At 37.7% G+C, this 22,816-nt stretch overlaps 4 protein-coding genes and 1 pseudogene across 15 annotated transcripts; 3 read left to right on the forward strand and 2 right to left on the reverse strand.

Moving 5' to 3' along the window:
• Positions 1-871: 871 nt before the first annotated feature.
• Positions 872-3,538, forward strand: LOC111199181. The gene is made up of 2 exons (XM_022688581.2): positions 872-1,843; positions 3,230-3,538. Exons 1-2 carry the CDS (start codon positions 941-943, stop codon positions 3,392-3,394), a joined length of 1,068 nt encoding a protein of 355 aa, XP_022544302.2. The 5' UTR covers positions 872-940; the 3' UTR covers positions 3,395-3,538.
• On the reverse strand, positions 3,471-9,456 carry LOC111199180. 12 transcript variants are annotated; one of them, XM_048737186.1, is made up of 12 exons: positions 9,092-9,456; positions 8,963-8,990; positions 8,668-8,846; positions 8,470-8,587; positions 8,268-8,357; positions 6,860-7,787; positions 4,896-6,438; positions 4,709-4,763; positions 4,514-4,617; positions 4,242-4,332; positions 3,969-4,016; positions 3,471-3,866 (listed from the first exon to the last, which is right to left on the reverse strand). In XM_048737186.1, exons 7-12 carry the CDS (start codon positions 6,359-6,361, stop codon positions 3,798-3,800), a joined length of 1,833 nt encoding a protein of 610 aa, XP_048593143.1. In that variant the 5' UTR covers positions 6,362-6,438; positions 6,860-7,787; positions 8,268-8,357; positions 8,470-8,587; positions 8,668-8,846; positions 8,963-8,990; positions 9,092-9,456; the 3' UTR covers positions 3,471-3,797. The 12 variants fall into 12 exon arrangements, with proteins under 12 accessions (XP_048593143.1, XP_048593146.1, XP_048593144.1 ...); XM_048737189.1 differs by having other exon boundaries at positions 8,470-8,601; XM_048737187.1 differs by having other exon boundaries at positions 8,668-8,817; positions 8,904-8,990.
• Positions 9,457-14,596: 5,140 nt separating this feature from the next.
• On the forward strand, positions 14,597-17,357 carry LOC106356130 (F-box/kelch-repeat protein At3g18720). The gene is given in 2 exon segments (XM_048737190.1): positions 14,597-15,640; positions 15,778-17,357. Coding segments are annotated over 2 exon segments (1,134 nt in total). The 5' UTR covers positions 14,597-15,535; the 3' UTR covers positions 16,807-17,357.
• Positions 17,358-18,533: 1,176 nt separating this feature from the next.
• On the forward strand, positions 18,534-19,640 carry LOC106356132 (annotated as a pseudogene).
• LOC106354946 lies at positions 19,328-22,438 on the reverse strand. Its single transcript, XM_013794980.2, has one exon. It carries the CDS (start codon positions 22,436-22,438, stop codon positions 19,328-19,330), a length of 3,111 nt encoding a protein of 1,036 aa, XP_013650434.2.
• Between the last annotated feature and the right edge of the window lie 378 nt (positions 22,439-22,816).

Consider the following 22,816-nt stretch of genomic DNA (forward strand, 5'->3'; position numbering starts at 1 on the left):
TTCTGCTACTTCTTTAGTTTTCGATTATTTTAGAAAGGTTTGAATAAGAATGAAGTTCTTGATTGAATGGTTCACTTTTGGGAAGCAAGTAACATCAACAAGAGTGGTTTGCTTACGGGTCTCGAGTTATTTCTTATTGATCAAAAGGTATAATTTTTTTTATTTAGACATTTTTAATTAAAATTTAATAAGCACGGCATTGTTTGTTTGACACAAATTTTTACAGGAAACAACAATCACACACCTTCATACCAGCTAATCGTATATCATGCTATGAAGATGATTTAAAGGCTTGTGTAGTCTATAAGATTAAGAACTTATTGGTCATCAACAACAAAACAAGTTACAAGGTGATTTCTCACAAGTTCTTAATTCAGTTCACTCAGCAAACAATTATTGATCAAAAAAAGTATATAAAAGTTGAGGTTCAATAAATAAAGAGTAAATGTATAATGGCACACTTGTAATATCTATAGAAAATCTAGAGAAAACAATCTCATGTTGATCAGGAGCTTGTGGTCAAGTGGTAAGGGAAATGAAAGATTTGGGATGTCACCACATTTCAGGTTTGATCCACCTGCCATGCGAAACTAAGTCATATTTTCCTGGTATTCTACACGGATATGGGCTACTGCATTTCAGCCCATTTGAATATCCAGGAGAGGGTCTGTGGATTGCACTTCTCATCCAAAGGTTAAGTCTGTGTATTTAATAGATCCGGGTTTAATCTTAAAAAAGAAAAAAAAAATCTCATGTTTACTTGCAATAGATAAAGATAGATAAAATAATAGACTGGCCACCTTTTACCAATTCAAATTGGGGTCAATAGTGGGCTTTTAAGTGGGCCTTCAAGCTTTTATTAAAAAAAGAGAGGCAATTGACACGCAACAAATACTCTCGAGATATCTCCGTCTGGTCTCGTCTCTCCCTCTCGAATCGAATGGACTCTCTGGTAGCGAGCTACGCTTCGTCGGACGAAGAAGAAGAAGAAGAAGTTGAACCATCTCTCACCGTAAAATCATCTTCCTCCGTGTTCTCAGCTATTCCTCAACCTAACCAATCCAGATCTTCCAAAGTCGAGGCTTTTAATTCATCTTCGTCCACTCGAGGATCTTTCCTCTCCTCTCTCCCTCCTCCCAAATCCTCCACCTCTCGCCAGCAAAACCCATCTCCGTCCCTACCCAAACGCGTCGTTCAGATCAAGCTTCCCGTAAACCCTAGACCGACCAATCTCGATGACGAAGACGACGAAGAGGAGGGGAAAGCGAGGAAGAAGCGTAGACAGATGGAATCCGCCGCTGCTGCATCGAACAATTCGTCAGTGAAATCGTTCTTATCCGCCATGCCTGCTCCAAAGAGCTCGCAAGCACTCGGCGCTCTTCCTTCGTTAGGATCAGGATCAGGATCAGGATCAGGATCGGGGCGAAGATCGATTCTTGAAACAGAGACGCCAAGTACTGATCAAACGCAGTCGTTTAGTAGCGAGGCGGAACAAGTAGATAACTATTATGCTGGTTACGAGCAGAACCCTAGTGGAAATGTAGATGCTTTTGGTTATTGTGGATATGAGCACAACTCTAGTGGAAGTGGAGATGTTGTGTCTGCTTATGTGGGGTATGATGGTGGTGGTGGTAATGCTTGGAACGGTGGTGGTGGGTTTGAGGGGACGACGGGAGTGCCTGAGGCGTTTATGGCGATGGATAGTGGTGCGAGGAGAGGCAGGAGAGGGAGGAATGATTTTCCCACGGAGATAGTTGAGGTTAAGCTGGATGATCTCATGAAGAATAGGCCGAGAGTTGATCAAGTTAAATCTACTGGGATTGCTTTTGGACCTGCGTATCAGGTTTGTTTTAGCTTCTCTAAACTCTTTACTCTTGCTTTGATATGATTATTTTAGAACTTGTGATATGTCTCTAGGGTCTGGTCTGTGATTGCTTTGGTGAATCAAAATCAGTTTCATCCATTTGTATAGCTTATAGGATGATGATGAGTGTTTGAGAAACCCTGAAATTTAACTGTAGAAAGCGTATAGAATATGAATTGTAGTAATGAGGTATAGTAATGAGTAGGATGTTTAGTCTTTACACTCTTAATCTTTCTTGAGATATGTTTGCTGCAAGAACTTTGGAGTTGTCTGTGATTGCTCTGATTTGGTGAATCAGAAGCACTTTTCTTCCATTTTGATAGCTTCAAGGATGATGATGATTGTTTGAGAAACCCTGAAATTTAACTGTAAAGGGCAGAAAGAATATGAATTGTAAATCATCTCAGTAGTGAGTAGGTTTGTTTAGCTTCAAACTCTTACTCTTTCTTGAAACTGTTTTGCTGCAAGAACTTGGGAATTGCTGTGATGGGTCTGAGTATCTGAATTTAATGTTTTTTTTTCTCTTAGGAGATTTCCATTAGAGGGCTTTATTGGGTGACGAGTATTTGAGAAAAGCCTGAAATTTGACTGTTGACTTGAGAGTGAAAAGAGTAGGACTCCTGAGTTTACCTGCTGCTTGCTGCTTCTATTTTGAAGTTTGTTCTGTCGTTGTGCACAACCTTTTTGTGGGGATTTATAGGGAGAGAGCTAGTTGATACGACACCGAACTTGATATCTTAAAGCCCTTTTCTTTCATTGAGATAGCTTTAGGGACGATGATGAATGTTTGAGAAACCCGAAATTTAACCATAGAAAGCAAACATAATATGAATTGTAAATGGTCTCCAATAACCAGTAGGTTTGTTTAGCTTCTAACACTCGACTCTTCCCTGGATATTTTTTTTGCTGTAAGAACTTTGGATTTGTCTCTAGTGTCTGTGATTGCTTTGGTATGGTTCATCAAGAGCCTTTTCTTCCATTTAGATAGCTTAAAGGATGGTGTGGACTGTTTGAGAAACCCTGAAACTTAACTGTAACAGGCATATAGAATATGAATTGTAAATCATCTCCTATAATGAGTAGGTTTTCCATGCGTGTAACCTCGCTCTTTCTCATTTTGCTGAAAGAACTTGGGAGTTATCTGTGATTGCTCTGATTATGTGAATTTAATGGGTGATGAGTGTTTGGTAAAATCCTAAAAGTTTGTTTTATCTTATGTTGGTGGCTTCCATTGTCAAGTTTATGTCTCGCTGGACAATTTATTGGTCAAGAATTATAGGAAGAGAGAGCTGCCTGATTCCATACCAAGCTTGAATTCTTTGTATTGTCTTTTAAATGTTTTGTTGTTCACATTTGTCTTTGCAGCCCGAGTCATCTTCATCTAAGGGGAAAGTGTCAAAGCTTCACAAGAGAAAGCATCAGATCACTGCGTTATTCATGGACATGAAGCACAAAGAGTCGGAGCTAGCAGAGAGGCGTTCAAAAGGATTGCTCACTAAAGCCGAGACACAAGCTAAATACGGATGGTGATTTGCTCTTTGTTTCTCTTAATCATGTGAGATTGGCAACAGATTTTCTGTAACTCTTTTTTTGTTCCTTTCTAAGCTTTGAATGTAATACTCATTTACTTATATGAATGAATCTACACTCAGCAGAATGCTTTACAAGGCTTTATCACTTTGAAAATAATTCTCAGATTTTAATCCAGAGCCTGCCCCTGAACACGAAAGATCTCTTCACCCACTACTGTTTTGGGAGCTAACAAAAACCTTAACCTGATCAATCTTTTATAGAGCATCTCAGCATCCTGAAGTTTCGCAATTGGTACAAAACTCATTTGCGTTTAACAAAATTTTCTGAACTACCTTTCTAGAGTCTCTGATGCAAAAGCATATGCAATTGATATTGGCTAAGCTTGCGTCCATCAATATTTTCATTTTTGTGATCCGCTTCGACCCTTTGGTCCTATCTTTCGTGTTTTGGCGTCTGAACGCGGTCTAAGCTGCAGTGTAAAGCGACCATTAAGTTCTTATAACCTTGATGATGATTTGGATGATAGAAAAGAAAGTTGGAAGATAAAGAAGCAGTGGAAAAGACAACAAACCATGTTGATGTACTTGAGTTGTTGCATAATCTCATCTGTTTCCAGTTCCTGAGGAAACAAACAGAAGATGCATTGTATTAATTCCTAATGTATTCGTTAGGAGTATGTAGAAAATCTGTCTGAAGAATCAGTGACGTGTTCATGGAGGAAGATGAAGCAAGACTACATGAATGTACACTGCTTATGCTTTCACAGCTACTAACTTTTCACCATTGAAATGAATCTTTTTGAGGAAAAAAAAGATATAAGAATAGTTGGTAAGAGAGTTCGGACCTGAGGGACGGCACAATCAGCATGCAATGGATCCCAAAAGACGGAGCAGAAGCATTCCCACTTGTTAGTCTGTACCTCTGAGCGAGGAGCCCTGTGTATATAAATTAAGCATATTGAGTAATTCATTTTACACCAATGGCAACAGCTACAGATATGAGACAAGAAGGAGATAACGGTATAAAGCTTGATGAAAAGGTGATAGATATCATCAACATCCAGGAAAGACAAGAGCATGAGCCGAGAAATAGAACGTGTTAAATTGTTCACGGTACCTACGCCACTTTCCGCATATAACACCATTCCTATCCTCATCCCTGCATTGGAGCCAATTTTCTGCAGAACGTGGTTTCTTCCCATTCTTGGCCTTCTTGGGATCCTGCAAAGTGACAAAGATGACAATCCTCTGAAATCCACATAACACTATGGGAACTTGAAACATATTCTTATCCACTAATTTGGAAGCTTACATGCAAATATTCTGACTGATCAATCTCCAAGGGTTCACCAAGAAAAGAAGTATCACTGCATTGAGATCAAAATATATTTCTATGTCAATCAGATCAAACAAAGGCCAGTCATTTTGGTGAAAGGAAATCTTTTATTTCACAGTAGAACTCACAAATTCAAAGGACGGTGATAGTTGAAGTTAAATACCTCATGGTTGGACCTGACCAGTCTGGAACATCTGCTTGAAACTCTTTTCCTACTCGAATTCTTATAATAAATGGTTCTGTAACTCTCCATTTCCGTTCCCGTGATCTCCCTTTAACATTTGTCTTTGATGACTTCTTTTTCAAGCAGGGTCGACAGACCCAGTCATCCATCTCGGCAGCTTCTTTCACTCGAACACGGCAGCACCTTGGATGATATGCTTCTTCACATTCATCACAAATTAACATCTTCTCCACAATTCCTTCCTTATCACAACGTTTGCACTGTCTGAAAGGGATTGTATCTGAGGAATCGCAATCTGTAGCTTCATTTTCTCCATTTTTACTGGAACCTGAAGCAAGTTTAGAGCTGGATTGTGATGAGCAGCTGTCATTTGTTCCATCAGAAGAAGATAGTTGTTTACCACGAGAAACACTATTTAGTTTAGCCTTCTTCCGCGTATACACTTGAAAGCCCTTAACCCTTGCGCCAATAGCTTTAAGTTCCAGAGATCTGCACGCTTGTTCAGCATGAGAAATACTATTTGCTTTGGTTTTCTTCCGCCTATACACTAGAAAGCCATCAATCCGAGCACCAATAGATTTCCCTCTCAGCTTCCTCCGGCTATACATAAGCAAGCCATCAGATGTATCACCAGTTCTCTTGGTTCCCCAACTGTGACATTCAGCAAAACTGCCATCAGATTTCACCAACGGCTTACTTTGGCTGTAAAGATGTCGATGACCACTATTCTTGACTTCTCCAGGGTTAGATCCAGTAAAGCCCCCATCAGCTTTAACTATCTGCTCCCTTTGGCTATATTCAATAGAATCAGCTTGATCACCGCTGATAGATTTTACTCCATCTTTCTTTCTGCGGCTATACACGAGACAAATATCTAATTGATCTTCTCTTTTCTTGGCTTCTCCACAGTTGTGCCCAGAGACAAAAGCATCATCAATCCCATCAGCCCTTATTATAGTTTCTCCGGTAGCACAACTGGTTTCGCCTCTCTTTTTCTTTCGGCTATAGACAAGACAGTTGTTGAAGCGATTTTTCCTTTTTGTGCTTTCTCCAGGGTTATAAACTGGGACAATAGAGTCATCAAATGAATCATCCTGTTTCTTGCATTTTCCTAGGTTATGTTCCTCAGTTCCCTCAGGTACCACACTCCTCTTTCTTCGACTATACACAAGAGAAGTCAAAACCTTTTCCGGTACCTTATGCATAACATTTTGCTCTGGACAACTTGCTTGAAGTTTTGGATGTTCTTCTGATTCATTAAGTTCCACTGCATCAGGAACAGCATCAAGAAAGCTTACTTGAGAGTGTTCGGGAAGTTTGTGGATCATGTGATAAGTTTCAGCAAGCGACGACATCCAATCATTTGCAGCAAATGGGTCTTGATACTCGGAAGTGTTCAGTAGACTAGATTCAACGGAAGAGCTGAAGGAACTTTCCACCAACATGTTTGCAAAGTATCTGAAAGCACATCCCCTTATCTAACCACCGGTGACTCTGTTGGTCAACTTCTTTATGAGTCCCTCTGGGAAACAAAACATGGAAAAAAAATTCAATATACAGAAAACAAACTCCATAATGGATGGAGTAACAATAGGTTCCCTTCTGATTACTACTAACTTGGATCATCTCCAATCTCACCCAGTTCGTCCCTATAATGATAAAGGATGCTATTTCAGATCCAAGCACCCACGTTTAGAAAACCGCGGATCTAACTTTGACTCAAATCTAGAAACCCATCCACTTTTCACCACACTTGAGCAAAATCTATAGCTATCTTAAACCCAATCAGGTACATAAAACGATTATGCAGCAAGCAAATTTATTTTCTATGCTGAAAATTCCAGTTGCAAATCGAAGCAATCTATTTACACACAAAACCATTCACAAATTCGATTCCAGTAATGCACAAATCAGGTACAACTAACAAGAGCAATCGCATTTACCAAATGACCGCGAAGAATCTATAGAAACGCTTTTTGGGAATCTCCTACGCTAGCTGCTGTGGCCTTGTCTTCTTCCTAACGCAAGCTCGCTCTCTCTATAACAACTTTCTTTTGATTTTCCTATGGACTTTTTTTTTCTTCTTCTTCACAATCTGTTTTATAATTTTCACCGCTCTTGTATTTGTTTTTGCTTGTGCAAAAAGGGGTGTCTCTCTTTTTTTTTAATCCCTTTTAATCTGAACTAGTATAACAGTAGAATAACTGTTACATATTTCAATCTTTTAGAAACAAAATTAAAAAAATCAAATAACAATGATATTTACACATCCCATAGTGTTGAACTGTACAAAGTCTACATATGTCCATGGAATCAAATAACACACAACTACAAGTCTACCACATCTGATTCTTCTGCAACATAACACATATCTCCTAGAAGCTGAAACATCTCTGTTATTGAATCCTACACACGAAGACTTGCCTAAGCAATTCCTACAACTTTCTGGTAACTAAATCTTCAGGCCCAGACGAAGCTTTTCTCTTAACGCCTTAACGTCCTCCTTCTCTTGCCTCTTTGCCTTTGTCAAGGGCCTAAACCTCAATGATGACAAAAGAGTGACGACATATCAGTAGTTGCAAAACGCATGTGCCTACTAATTGCTATGGTCAGACAACAGCACAAGTTATGAGTTAAAAGAACAAGACTAGTTGTGTTGTTACTACTGTATCTTTTAGTCTGCGACTAAAGGAAGAAAACAATAGACACTTGCCTCCTGGAAGAAGCAGTCTCGTTTGCAGAATCTTGTAGTGGATTAAGCCCACAATCTTCAGAGAATACTGAGGTTGTTAAGAGAAACCTTTTTTAGATTATCTTAAGAGCCCACCTTCTTACTCCTTAATGTCAGATGATGTTGCACCATTCGCTGACCTGAAAACCGAAACTTAAGCATATGATTACCGATAAGAACCAACACAATTTTGAATGAGGATGCTATAACCTAACACAATCTAGCTTTTGGATGCTGGACCCTCTTGGTAATATATGCTTTTTCTCATATAAACAATATTTGGTTCAAAAGCCAACTCTAATGAAAGGATGCTCCTCATATTTCTGCTGACACCTGATGAGTCTAACTGGTATCATAATGCCAGCAGTCTTTGACCAAGCAACAAGATACCTTTTACAGGGAAACTATATAAAAGATTAGAAAATTTTAGCCGCTACATACATTGACAATCCACCCTAGAACAAAAATATGAATACTCTAGTTTACAAGTTGAGAATGTGACGCACCACCAAGACAATAATAGAGCATAGGCTAAGAATAACACACGGTGTAGCTAATCAGAATGCTCTCAGAAAAAAAAATGCAAAAGAATGATTTTTAGCTATCGTGAGATCCCCCACCTACTTATTCCCTCATGTCAGATGTCGTTGCACCATTTTGCTGACCTAAGAAACGGAACTTCAGCATATATCTACCGAGAAGAACCAACACTGACAAACCAATGTTATCATTAGCTATTTGAATGAGGATGTCGTAACCTTAACACATTTTAACTTTAGATACTTGATTCCTATACCAAATGAAAACAGATGCTTTTCTCACATATACAATCTTAGGTTCAAAAGCCAACTCTACGGAAAGCATGCTCCTTATGGTTGTGCTGACACCTGGTGAAGCTACTGGTTTCAGTATGACAGCCGTCTGTCACCAAGCAAGATACCTTTTACATGAAAACTATATAGAAGATTAGAAAACAGGAAGAAAATTTCAGACCTCTAACTATAATATATATGCCAGCACCTCTGGAAATTCTTCATCTTTCATTCTCTTCTGGTGTTTCTCCATCCCTATAACTTCTTTTTCAAATAGTTGCAAGTTTGCACATGGAAATGTCCTCAACATGTGAAGCCTTCAAGCTTTAAATTCATTTCCACAAAGGCCAACATACTCCTGTTTGAGTTTCTCTTTAGTTGAATAAACTACACATAACACTACAGTCTTAGCAATAAGATGTAGGAAACTCAATGTGAGTTTACTCAAAGAAAACTCTTGATTTGGATGACATGTCAGGTCTTAAAGGCTTTCATTTTGAGACCTTAATTTCCTTACAATGAGCTCCTCCCCTACACCAAGAAGTGCCCAAGGTTTAAGACAAACCCCACAACGAAACCCCAAATCTTAAATCTTGCAATGGGCAGTTGAACATGAATTTGGATTGTACTACCTATGTCCCAAGCCAACAAGATTGTGTTGTAAAAAAAATCTAAGTCTTCTTTGAACCTCGAACTAAGCCTCGACAAATTCCTCTAGTTGCAACATACATTGGCAATCCAAACTACCAAATTAACAAATGACCACTTTAGTTTACAATTTGAGAATGTGACACACCAAGACAATAACATTGCATATGCTAAGGAGAAACACAATGCCAAAGAACGACTTTTGCAAGTCAAATCGGGGAATTCAAATGAATTATCCTTCCTAGGAATCTGCACGAAGATAGAAGACAGGAACAAAGGCGGAAAGAGATTGGTCTTCCGAGATGATCCATGTGACTTGTGAGAGTCAAAGATGAAGAGGATATCCTCCAAAATTGCCTGATATGGGTTTTAATTGGGCTTATAGACACGCCTATAATAATTAACCACACACTAGGAAACTCTATAAATTGATTTATAAATTAATAAAATACTATAAATTAATATTTTTATTAGCTCTAATTCCGTTTTAAAATAAAATCTAACTTGATAAAATAATTAAAATTATTTTATGTAAATCCAATCTTATAAAAATTATAAATTAATATTTATTTATATAATTAGCTCTTTTTGCTCAATATTCAAAAAAAACAAAAGAAATTTCTTTTTAAGTTTTTGTTACAAAAATAACCCTCAATGAAAAAAATAACCAAAATAAGTTTTATTATTTTTACCATATTCCACATTAAACTTTTAATAGCCAGAAATATTAGGGAAATTTGCCAAATCTGACTCAAAACTTGATTTAATCCCAAAAATATCACAAACTTGAATCAAATGCAAAAATAATCTAAAATTCTAGTAAAATTAACCAGCTCCTTATGACCAAATAAAAAGACCATAATTTATTTTTACGAATATAATCCCGTAAAGTCTTCTGAAATTTTGCAAGTCTTCTGAAGTTCTGTAAGTCTTCTGGAAGATTTCCAGGAAGTCTTCTCATATAGTAGATCTTAAAAATAATTTATAAATTTTGTTAAAAAATATTTTGATATGGAAAAAATTGAAATCATGTAATTATAAACAGTTGTAAGTGATATAAATTAATATATAATAAAATTGAAATGTTTTCAACATAGATGAGTGAAAGTAGTGAGTTATGATATTATTTGGTTTAGGGTTTGACAACATATGTTGTAGTATTGTATGTATTCTTAGGGTTAGATTTTGAAAGCTTAATATTTTTTTGAAACAATAAATTTTGACATATATGTGTTTAGTTTTGTGTATATTAAACACTTTTTAAGTTGAATGAAGTGTTTGTTTCTATTTAGTTAGTTATTTGAGTTAAGAATTTATATTTAGGGTCTAGACAACTTCTAGAAAGTCTTCTGGTGATTAGTATTTTGTCAGTTAGAAGACTTCCCTGAAAATCTTCTAACTACAGCTAAAAATATTTTAGTTTTCCGCTAAAAATATTTTAGTTTCTAGAAGACTTTCAAGTAAGTCTTTTTCAAGTAGATTTTCTAGGAAGCCTTCTATTAGAAGACTTACTTGAAAGTCTTCAGAATCGAAAAAAAATAACTTTATTGGAATTTTTGTCTCCCTTTACAAAAACAATTTACACATTCCCTCTATTCTTCTCAAATGGCTGCAACAAAAATGTAATGTTCCTCATTCTAAAACTCTCCAACCTCTCTCTCTAATCTCTATGAACTTAAAAACACCAAACTTTATATCAATTTATAGTTATTTCATGTCTTCTCACTAATTTATTTTGTTTTTGCAGGTTTTTCATTACATGGTTCTCATCTTCCACTTATTTAAAGGCAGATCTATAACTCATATTTTTCTTATTTGGTAACCTAATGTTGCTTAAAGCTCTTACCTTTTGAAAACTCTTTTGTTTTTTTTTAAAGCTCTTACCTTATTTTTGAAGTTTTTTTATGTTTTGAAGTCATTTGAATGTTTTTGGATATGCAGATTTTTTCAGATCTAAGACAGACGTGGAAGGAAGCCTTCTCGAAAGTTTTCTAACCTTTAATGCACTAGAATAAGTGTCTTCTCTCATGTCCCCTCTTTCATTTCAGATCTAATTGTTTTGGTAAGTTTATATGTGATTTTTCTTCATTTGGTAACATCTGGTTGTTTAAAGCTCTTATCTTTTTCACAATTTATCATTTTTTGTAAGCACCAAACTTTATATTAATCTATCATTTTTTTTCTCATATCATTCTCACTAATTCATCTTGTTTTGTAGGTTTTTCATTACATAGTTCTCATCTTCCATTCCTTTAAAGGTAGATCAGTAAATTATATTTTCTTATTTGGTAACCTCTTGTTACTTAAAGCTTTTACTTTTTTAGAAAAATTTTTTAGTTGTTTTAAGCTATTACCTTATTTTTGAAGTTTTTCTATGTTTTGAAGTCATTTGAATGCTTTTGGATATGCAGGTTTTTCAGATCTGAGACAGATTTGGAAGACTTCTAAAGAGGTCTTTTCGGAAGTCTTCTAACATTTAATACACTAGACGACTTCTTGGAAGTCTTCTGGAAGTCTTCTGACAAAGTCTTCTTCCATGTCAAGTGGAATCTAAGCTTGTATTTACGGAGGAATGAGCTATAATAGTTTTGTTTATGGTTTGTTTTGTAATTTGTATGTGTACTCTTTTAATTAGTTGTGATTTTTTTTGTAAATTTGAAAAGATATAAATGAAAAAATTTGGTAAATATGTTCATGTCTACAATACTATCTTGCCAAACGTATTTGACATTATTGAAGTTATTGATACAACTTCAATAGCAAAACACAATAACACAAAAAAAAGTCAAATTTACTACAACTAATGGATAAAACTTCTAAAAAAAACTTAGTCAAATTCACAAAGATCAAACATTACATTAGTTCAAACTTATAACAGTTTCACTAGAAGTCTTCTGGAAGTCTTCCGGAAGTTTCGGAAAACTTAAATTTCAAGCAGAAAATTTAAATATAAGGGGGAATTTAAGCGGGAGAGGAGGAGAACACTCCTACTCAAGAAACTGAGGAAGGCAGTATGGGTTTTCACACTGCAGATGAAGAGAGTGTAAAAAGTGGTGAGGAGAGTTCATCTGTCTACTCAGACCCAACTAGTCTTGTCAGAGATTCAAACGATTCAGATAGCAGTCCTGCCTCAAATTTGTCTCCTGATGAAAACCACAATAGCGTTGATTCACTAAGTGCAGAGAACTCACATGTCTCCTTAGAACCAACCAGTCCTGAAGCCAGAGATTGTAGTACTACTTCAGATCAACAAACATGTGTAGATTCACCTCTTCCTATATCTCCCCATTCAGGAAATGAGTATCAAGGAACTCAATCTAAAGAAGAAGATTCCACAGATGAATCTGTGAGCATTATTACCAAGGAGCACAAGCTTTTAACTGGAATATTCCAGTGGTTTTTGAAGTGTAGACGCAGTTTTTCCAGTGAAGAGAGTAAAGAGAACCAAGTTGATTGTTATTCTGAGTCCCATACCCAAGCTTTATCTTCTCCTAGTAATGGAGACTCAGATTCCAATCTGATGAAGACTCTGAAGAACCTTGGACAGTCCATGCTCGAACACATTCAGGTAACTTCTCAGTTCTTACATCATTCATGTGTTTCAACAGAAAAAAAATTGGTGTATAAAAGTTGGTAAAAGAATTCACATATAAGGTTTTGAAGGTGCCACTAAGATGTATAGGATTGTTTCTGATGAATTTTTTTTCAGGTAATCGAGTTGATTTTCCGACAAGAACCTGGTCTGGTGCAGGGAGGACTGATAAGGAACATTGATAAAACAAAGTTTATCGAAAAGGGGCAAGCCACAGCTACAACCGCTCTTAAGGAGCTTCGAAAAATCAGTCACTTGTTGTCAGATATGTGAGGTGTTGTTTCTCTCATTTCTTTGTAGTCAGCTCTGTATATACATTCTGTAATGTATATTACGTCAGAGTAAATAATAAAGATGATAGTTTCTGTATTCAGTCAAAACGTTTAGTTTGAAATGTCAAGAATAGAGTTTCAGTGTCACTGAACCCAGTCTACCATCTTCATAGGTATGATGTCAAAATAAAATAAAATAAAATGAGTATAGCTGTCAATTGGGCTGTCTGTGTTTATTTGTGCATGTCCATTTTGTTTGTGGATAAATAATGATCATCTCCATTAAGGACTGAATCCACGGGTCCATTAAAAACATATAAGATATATTAAAATTACAAAGCAAATTTGATACAATGTGTCGTCCAAAATACAAAGCAAACAAGCTACCATACAAATATGCTATAATTAATGAGTTTTGACCGGAAATTTTGTTTTTGTGGTTTTTGCATGAAACAAGATTTTATGGGGAAAATGTTTTACGTTTCGGAGGGAAACTTGTTTTGTGGTTCAGGCGAAAAAACTCGTTTTTTTCGAAAAAATTCAATTTTGTGATTTTGTGAAAAAATTCAATTTTGTGCTTTTGGTAGAAAAAATGATTTTTCCAAGATAGTTACTTAGCTTCTAGTAGCTCTTAGTAGATGGCCAGGCACTTTCCAACCACTTTTCTTGATTCCTAACAGTTTCAGCAAAAAAAATCAATTTGGCGAGAAAAATTATTTTGTTATTTTGGTGAAAAATTCAATTTTATGGTTTTAACGAGACAGCATAATTTTATTATTTTTGTGGGAAAATCCGCTTTTGGCTAGAAACATTTTGTTTTTTTTTTGGCGGAAAACACGTTTTTGCGATTTTGGTAAGAAAACTCGATTTTGAAGTTTTTGTGGAAAATTGGATTTTAAGTTTTTGGTGAAAAAAATTAATTTCTATAAAATTCTTATTTTCCCAAATTTTGTTTAACTAAAAATTTTATTTATTTTTAGATTATTGGATGGACACATAGTCTAAGGGCCTGACTGGTTTAACCGCAGCGGTTACGGTTGCGGTTGCGGGAGTTTGCGGATGCGGGTGGTTGCGGTTTCTAGCGGTTTTAAGAGATTTGTACGACTGGTTCTGCGGTTAGAAATTTGTGCGTTTGCGGGATACTTATGACTGGTTAACTACCAAATGCAGCAGCAGTTAAATAATAAATTAATAATATTTACATTTTATACAATTATAAAAATATCAAAAATAATAATATTATAATAAATATAAAATTTATATTTAGAAAGTTATAGTTTAAATTTTTTAAAAATATAGAAAATATTTTTATTTTAAAGTTTTATAATATTAATTAAAATTTAATTGATATATTTTAGCATTTTTATAATTTCAATTTAATTTTTTTATTGAATTTTTTTATTTTTGTATTTATATTGTTTTGGAAAAAAAATAATTTTTTTTATCCTCCCGCAAACGCCCGCAACCGCAAACGCTAGCTGGAACCAGCTTTTGAATTTATGAGGTTCAGAGCGATTTGGAGCGATTTGGAGCGGTTTAGAGCGGTTTGAACGATTGTTGCAAAACGCCAGCAACCGCTACCAACCGCAAAAGCTGCGTTTGCGGGTGGTAGCGGGAAAACCAGTCATACCCTAAACCCACTAACTCTCAATCTGCATCGTAAATGTGTGACCAGAATAGACTCATTTATATTTTGACACCCACAGTCCACGTTCGGTCCACCCATTTTAACAGCCTTACATATGAGATAATGAGGTTTGAAATATAATGAGGTTTGAAATATTTATTAATAAAATCAATTAGCATATCTGTACACTAGAGATGAAGGCTATGTTAGAAGCAAACTCTAGTTCATGTTCTTGTGTTGAATAACGTAAACAGTGGTACATTTAATATATGTTTGGAAGCCATGAAATAGTGAAGTTATGAATTCAAAAACAATAATCTGAATTTCTTTCACTACTCCCCACCAGTGTTTCCCTGCTTGAGGACCAACCACATTCTCATCCTCCATTAATTAACTCTTCTCACGTCAGAATTCTTCGAAAGATTTCTATGAAAAAACAAAATTCTTCAAGATTTGGTTCAATTGCAAATTAACCTGATTATCAGAGTAGTTTTGTGAAAACTTGAAAAAGTCAAATACAAAAATAATCCACTAACTTAAAAAAATTAAAATTTATTGAAAATTGTAGAATAGTTCTGTTTCTCTAGAAGCGGAAAAGAAGAATATTTGCGGATATTTTTACCTTTTATATCTAGGTTTATCCTTGCAGATCAAAAATTTCATTAGATACAAATAAACATCTCACCTCTTCAAACCTATGCTTATCTCAATTTCTCAGACAGAAACTTGCAGCAAAATATCTACTTCTTCTACTTTTAAAGTACGTGTCCGGTGTCTGACTAGTATACATTACTGAAGAAAAAAATATCAAATCTCAACTCCCTTCTCCCTCTGTTTAAAATTGCATGTTTTCAAGATTTGTTTTAATACGCTATCCTATATTTTAATTGTTTATATCATTGATTTTGTTTCGTAATTTTGAATCAAGATTCTGAAGATGATGAAGACTCGTAGGCGAACATACACGGCCGAAACTCCAGCATTGTTGTTCTCCGAAGCCCTCACAGTGAAACCCAATGTTCAACCGCTTCCAGTACCGTGAGTTTTCTATTTTCGTTTTCAATCAAAAAATTTAGGGTTTATGTTTTTCGTACGCTTTGCATGTAGCGTTCATGCAGTATAACTTTTTCTTAATATACTTGAAGCAGAAACAGTATAAATCATGTATCAGAAAAGAAGTGTATTAAAGGATTGTGGAATATAAATATTCCCTCAGAGCTTCTGCAAGAGATACTATCCCGCCTCAGTTTAAGATCCAACATACAAGCTTCTGCTGTCTGCAAGACATGGTGTGAAGCAGCTGTTTCTGTCAGAAAGTTACAGCCTCGCCCTTGGCTTTTTTATCAACTAAGAGGACTAGAAAACGGAAACTACATCCTTTTAGACCCATCACGGTCTCAAGCATATGAGTTTAGTTTCCCAGCGTTAAAGGGATCTGTATTATCTTATTCTAGGGATGGTTGGTTGCTTGTGAAAAAAACACGCGCCCTCTCGTATTTGGTATTCTTATTTAACCCATTTACCGGGAAACACATCTTCTTACCCAAGGTGTCGCTTACATCAGGCTATTGCTTAGCTTTCTCAGCCGCTCCTACATCAAGTAGTTGTTTAGTGATCTCTTGCAACTATACTAGTATCCCCTCATATATAATGATCAATACTTGGCGGCCTGGTGAAACTGCATGGACCACCCATCGATTTAAAAACCAGTTACCTGGTGGCGGATTGAACGATTGTGTCGTCTCGAATGGTATGTTCTATTGTCTGAGTACCTGCGGCTACCTCGGGGTTTTCGATCCGCCTAGAGCAACCTGGAATATACTTCCAGTGAGACCATGTCTCACCTTTCCTCATGTAGATATCACTAGGAGAATGCTGATGACGGAGCATGAAGGGGACATCTTTGTTATGTTTACAAGTCGCGATAAGAACCCATCGGTGTTTAAGCTAAACCTTAAACGCATGTCGTGGGAAAAGAAGAGAGAGCTTGGTGGCTTAACAGTATTTGCAAGTCAGCCTTCGTCTCTTACAAGAGCTAGTTTCTCGGTGAAGGAGAGGAACAGATTGTACCCATCACGTAATGGGCACCTTGGCGTATACTTGTCCCTTGGTGGTGATGAGAACATTAGCTCTTGTCCCCCTTCAAGTAACTATTTTTCCAACCGCATTGCTTGGGTCTTTCCTCCTCACGACAACGTTAGTCTCTGACTTCATCCTCTATGTTTTGTCTTATAAAGGAGTTTATTTAGGCTTTTTAAACGTTCTATCAAATAGAAAATAGGTGGTTTATAAGATTAACTTAGTTGCAACTTGCAAGTAATATTTATATTGTAGCTCGGACACTCACTGGAAACATGAACTGGATCAAGTTTCTATAAATCCAGTGATAGTATTTCTAGATAAAATCACCATTAAACAAATGCTTCACTACCAATCTACAAGAGTAGAGTGAAGCTACAAATAAATGTTATTTTGTGGTTTTCAGTTTACCTAGAAAGTAAATCACTTCTCAAATAGTGCAAATATATTTTGGTATTAAATTTGAAGTAACAGTAAAAATTAGAATTTATTAAAATTTTAGATTGAAGAAAATTTTAAATTATAAATAAACATATTATTTAGGTCATCAGCAGCGGCCAAAAACTACTCGAGTCTCTCTAACAAGAAAAAATTATATATTTTATTGCTTAACTATGTTTTAGTTTTGCAAAATTAATTTTAGCTAGTAGAAAGGACACACATGTAGATTTAATGTCAACATCATCTCCTTATAAAGAAGCAGACATTCCCTTTCTCTTCATTGTCGGTTTTCTTTCTCTTCCTCAATATATTTTTACAAATATTTTATTCCAAAGAGAGACTGCCACTAGAGATGTTCTTAGTTTTTTCTACTTAGCTTAAAAATGTTTTTATTTAGTTATTATATCATTCATTTTATTTTATGGTATACGGCCAAATTTAGTTATATTTTGTTTGGAAACATTGCCATAATTTAAAAGTTTGATCATTAATTTATTTAGATGCCTTAAAAGAAATTAAAATTTGATCTATATAGCCAAAGTTAGTTATATTTTATTTAGGAATCTTATCATAATTTAAAATTCTACTCATTAAATTTATTTAGGAATCTTGCCTTAAATCAAAATTTTCATCATTAAAATTATATATGTCAAAATAAAAAGGAAACCAAGTCACCTTTTTACTAAATCATATCATCATTTTTTTTAGAATAAATGTAAAGATGATACATAAACAATTTTGAATAAATCACTTCTAAAATAATGATTAACGGATATTCTCAAATATACTTTTCCTTTTACGTTTAGGATTAGTCTTGTGCATCAAGTAATTCATTCAATATAAATAAAGCAACACCTCTTCAAACATACAAATATATTTCCATGTGTGTAGCTTTTCATAATCTGCCCTGATGAGTTATTTTCTTCTTCGTTTTGGTAGAGATTGTCAGAAACAGCATCAACGCTAAAGCAGATCCAAAAAAGAAGTGTATTACAGGAATGTGGAATATGAATATTCCCTCAGATGTCAGATCTCCTGCAAGAGATAGTGTCCCGCCTCAGTTTAAAAGCCAACATACGAGCTTCCACTGTCTGCAAGACATGGTGTGAAGCAGCTGTTTCTGTCAGAAAGTTACAGCCTCTCCCTTGGCTTTTTTGTCCACTAAAAGAATCAGAAGAGGGAAACTACATTCTTTTTGACCCATCACGGTCTCAAACATATAAGCTCTATTTCCCAGAGTTAAAGGGCTATGCATTCTCTTATTCGAAGGATGGTTGGTTACTTGTGGTCACAAATAGACTAAAAGGATCAGTCCTGTTGCTTTGCCTTCTCAGCCGCTCCTACATCAAGTAGTTGTTTGGTGATCTCGCTCAACTACTCTAGGACCCGCTTTAGGACCGCCCCAAATATTTTGATCGACACATAGATTTAAGAACAAGGACTCCGGTCTTGCATGGAAAAATTGTGTCTTCTCGAATGGTAAGTTTTGTTTTGTCAACACTCGTGGCGACCTCGGGGTTTTTGACCCGCCTAGAGCAACCTGGAATATTCTACCGGTGAAGATATGGTCCGCCTTTAGTCAGACAGCTTTAACTAGCATTATGCTGATGACGGAGCATGAAGGAGACATATTTGTTGTGTTTACCAATTGCTATCACACCCCGTCGGTGTTTAAACGAAACCTTAAACTCATGTGGTGGGAAGAGAGGAGAGAGCTTGGTGGTTTGACAATATTTGCAAGTATGGATTCACCTCTTAAGAGCTAGTGTCTCCGAGAAGGAGAGGAACAGATTATACCAATCACGCGAAGGGGACCTTGGCGAGTACTTTTCCATTAGTGATGAGAAAATCTGACTTTTCCCGCCCTTCAAAGGATTATTTTTCTAACCACATGAGTTGGGTGTTTCCTCCTCGCAACAACGTTAATTTGTAACTTCTTTCTTTACGTTTTGTCCTTATATGAAGAACTTTATTCATGATTTTTAAACGTTTTGAGCAAATAAAGTTATATTTTGAAACTGTATAGCAGGAATGCAGGATCATTGTTTTGTTTAAGCTGTGGGGCTGCGCTCTTGCTTCTTCATGACTAACAAAAAATAATAGGCATGATCAGAAATACGTTAGGATGATCATTGTTGGTTTAATATTTAACCAACATTTTTTTTTTTTTTGAACAAACCTTTCATTACTAATCAAACACATAAAGTACTCAGCCTTCAGTAGGCTGGCTTACAAGATCTAAAAGGCTCCTCTTTGCCAGAGAGTCAGCCTCAGCATTAAAGGAGCGAGAGATATAATAAAAAGAGATAGAGTCGAAAGACGCAGATAGAGTAGAGATATCATTGAGGACACTCTGAATCTCCAAGCATCGATTTCGAGCGTTGATACAATCCATTAGAACTTTCGAGTCCGAGCATAAGCTCAAGGTCTTGAAATTCCTTGACGCCGCATCATGGAGAGCAGCTTTGACCGCAAGAGCTTCAGACAAAAGAGCCGAAGCAACATGAGAGCGGTTAGAGGTATTTGACACATTCCATCCCGACCTTGTGTCCTTGAAGATCCATCCCATTCCTCCGAGGTGATTTGAGACCTGCCAAGAGGCATCTACAAAACAGACCAGTCCTGCAACAGAGCGACCGATGTTTATAGGAGCCTTAGTAAGTTGTCTACCCTTAGCTTCCTGAATCTTCAGATGCTGAGCCGCCTGCCACTTGCGACCTTCCGAGAGTGCAATAGTAACGACCTGCTCCTCCTTCATTCGATGATCTTCAAATAGGAATCTGTTCCTAGCCTTCCATAGGAACCATAGAATCCAGGGATAGAGGGGGCAGCTTAGTCCCGATGGGGGTAGGTTCACCAAGCGCTTTCCACTCGCAAGGAGGGAAGAGATATCAGGAGCGGAGATCAATGGAAGTTTAAACATCGCAGGTACCAGTTCCCAAGTTCGTTGAGCAAAGGGACAATGCAGAAAGATGTGGAGGTCCGTCTCCTGTTCCCCACAGCGCATGCACTCAGTCGGGGCCAGTATTCCCCTGGTAGCTAGGTTAAAACCCGACGCCAATGCTCTGTTCTTAAGTTTCCACAAGAATGTTTTAACCTTCGGCGATGTATCTAGCTTCCAGATATTGGTGATCCAATTGAATTGTTGGTCTAGAGGCTGTACATCATTCGTTAAGAGCTTGTACCCAGACCTCGTAGAATACTCTCCCGTATTGGTATAGAGCCAGACCCGTTCATCTTGTAAAGATAGATCACCCGGAATCAACTCCCGTATCAAATCCTCATACTGAGGTAGTGTGGTCCTAATAAGAGGCAAATTCCAGTCTCTGGTTTCAGGGATGATCAAGTCTGCGACCATTAGGTTCTCTGACTGGTATGGTCTTGGGCCAATAGGCGCCATAGGTTCCTTGAGAGAAAGCCACGGGGCAGCCCAGACCGGAATGGACGAGCCTGATCCTATCAGCCAACCAAAACCCTTTTTAACAACCTCCCTACCCGCCATTATTCCTCGCCATCCATGTGACGGAGAGCTCGGTATCGTAACGTCCAAAAAGGAAGCGGAGTGACAGTATTTACCAAGCAAGATCCGACCAAGCAGAGACTCTGGGTTCGTCATAATCCGCCATGCTAGCTTTCCCAGAAGCACATCATTAAAGAGCGCTATGTCCCTGAATCCAAGCCCTCCATCCGCCTTGGCTCGTGTGAGGGTTTGCCAAGATACCCAACACATCTTGCGAATCTCCGGTTTCATATCCCACCAGAAACGGGTAAGGATAGACAGAATCTGCTTACATAGGGAAAGCGGTAACTTGAAGCACGACATCGCGTACGCTGGCATGGCCATCAGTACCGCTTTCAAAAGCACCTGTTTCCCAGCTCCATTTAAGAATTTTGTTGACCAACTGTGGGATCGTTGCCGAATCCGATCGATGATTCCCGCGAAGATGTCTCTCTTACGGCGGGAGAAGTGTTCTGGGAGGCCTAAATACTTCCCGATGCCTCCCTCCGCAGCAATGCCAAGATCTTGTTTAACTCTACTCCTTATGGCCGCGGGTGTCTTTGACGAGAACATAATTGCCGACTTGAGAAGATTAATGCACTGGCCGGACGCAATCTCATACTTCCTTAGGATATCCAAAAGTGATGAGCAACTCAAAGGATCACTCTTGGAGAAGAACATAGTGTCATCCGCAAAGAGTAGATGGTTAATCGCAGGGGAGTTGCGCGCCACTTTCAGCCCGGGTAGGAGTCCACTATCTTGCGCTTTACGACACAGGCCCGAGAGAACTTCCGAGCACAGAATGAACAGATATGGAGAGAGAGGATCACCTTGTCTCAGTCCTCTTTCGGGTAAGACTTTCTCTCGCGGTTCTCCATTGATCAAGAAAGAGTAGGAAACAGACTGAACACATTGCATAATCCAGGTTCGCCACACCTGATGGAAACCGAAACAATGGAGTACATGGTCGAGAAAGTCCCACTCAATTCTATCATACGCCTTGCTCATGTCGGTTTTAATGGCCATTGAGCAGGACTTCTTAGCTTTGGACGTCCGTAGATAATGAAGCATCTCGTGTGTGATCAAGACGTTATCCGAGATAGCTCGGCCTGCCACAAACGCCGATTGTTGAGGAGAGATCAAAGCCGGTAGCATAGGCTTCAAGCGCTTGGTAAGCAGTTTAGCAATGATTTTATAGTGTGTAGAGCAGAGAGCAATTGGCCTATAGTCCGCCACCTTTTTAGCGCCTTTTGATTTCGCAATCAAGCGTACATGCGTTTCGTTGAATCTTGGGTTAAGGCAACTGGCGTCAAAGAAGCTCCGAATATCGCTGCACACATCGTTTCCTATAATGTCCCAGAAACTATGGTAAAAGCTTGCCGAAAAGCCGTCCGGCCCTGGTGCTTTGTCCTTGTGGATAGAGAACACTGCAGTCTTAATTTCATCATCCGTCGGCCTGGCTATAAGAGAGCTGTTCATCTCCTCCGAAATCACAGGTGTGATAACTTCAGATATGAAGCTGAGGTCGCTACGCGGTGAGGATGTGAATACCTTGCGATAGAACTCGGCAAAAGCTTGGGAAATCTTATCATCACCATAGACAGCTTCTCCCGCTTCGTTCTCAATCACTGACATCTTGTTCATAGCATTTCTTCCCCTAGTTACCGCATGAAAGAAGCCAGTATTCCGGTCACCATGCTGAAGCCATTGGATACGACTTCGCTGTCTCCAGAAACTCTCTTCCTCAGCATATGCTTCGTTGAGGGTAGCTGAGAGGCGGGCGATAAGGTCTGTGTCAGGTGGGGCTGCAGACAGGGCCATGTCCAATGCAACCTGAGTAGAGAGGATGAGCTGTTTGCTGTTAAGGTTCTACTCCTTCGTCCAAGCGATTATGGCCTGTCGAGTGCGGCATATCTTTGTGAGAACAGACTCTGCAGTCGGTGATGCCCAGCTATTCTCAACCACCACTTTGATCTCAGGTTTGTCTACAAGTCTTCTATCAAAACGGAATGTACCGCGTCTTTTCCTTCTAGATTGATCGAAGAAGACTATCAGGGGACGGTGATCGGAGCCCTCGAAGCGAAGGTACTCACAGTGAGCAGCCGGGAAGGCCTCAGACCACGAGCAATTCACCATTGCTCTATCGAGTCGAGAATGGATCAAATGATTGTACCTGACACCCCTCCACGATAAGGGATT

Source organism: Brassica napus, chromosome A7 (genome assembly GCF_020379485.1).
Source record: "Brassica napus cultivar Da-Ae chromosome A7, Da-Ae, whole genome shotgun sequence".
NCBI classification, from domain to species: Eukaryota; Viridiplantae; Streptophyta; class Magnoliopsida; order Brassicales; family Brassicaceae; genus Brassica; species Brassica napus.

Excerpts from the sequence above, each read along its gene's own strand:
- LOC106354946 (XM_013794980.2), bottom strand. The coding sequence starts at position 22,438 with ATGGCCCTGTCTGCAGCCCCACCTGACACAGACCTTATCGCCCGCCTC.
- LOC111199181 (XM_022688581.2), top strand. The coding sequence starts at position 941 with ATGGACTCTCTGGTAGCGAGCTACGCTTCGTCGGACGAAGAAGAAGAA. Across the intron at positions 1,844-3,229 it reads CTTTTGGACCTGCGTATCAG|CCCGAGTCATCTTCATCTAA; the intron begins GTTTGTTTTAGC and ends TTGTCTTTGCAG.
- LOC111199180 (XM_048737186.1), bottom strand. The coding sequence starts at position 6,361 with ATGTTGGTGGAAAGTTCCTTCAGCTCTTCCGTTGAATCTAGTCTACTG. Across the intron at positions 4,333-4,513 it reads ATATGCGGAAAGTGGCGTAG|GGCTCCTCGCTCAGAGGTAC; the intron begins GTACCGTGAACA and ends TTATATACACAG. Across the intron at positions 3,867-3,968 it reads AACTCAAGTACATCAACATG|CTTAGACCGCGTTCAGACGC; the intron begins GTTTGTTGTCTT and ends TTTACACTGCAG.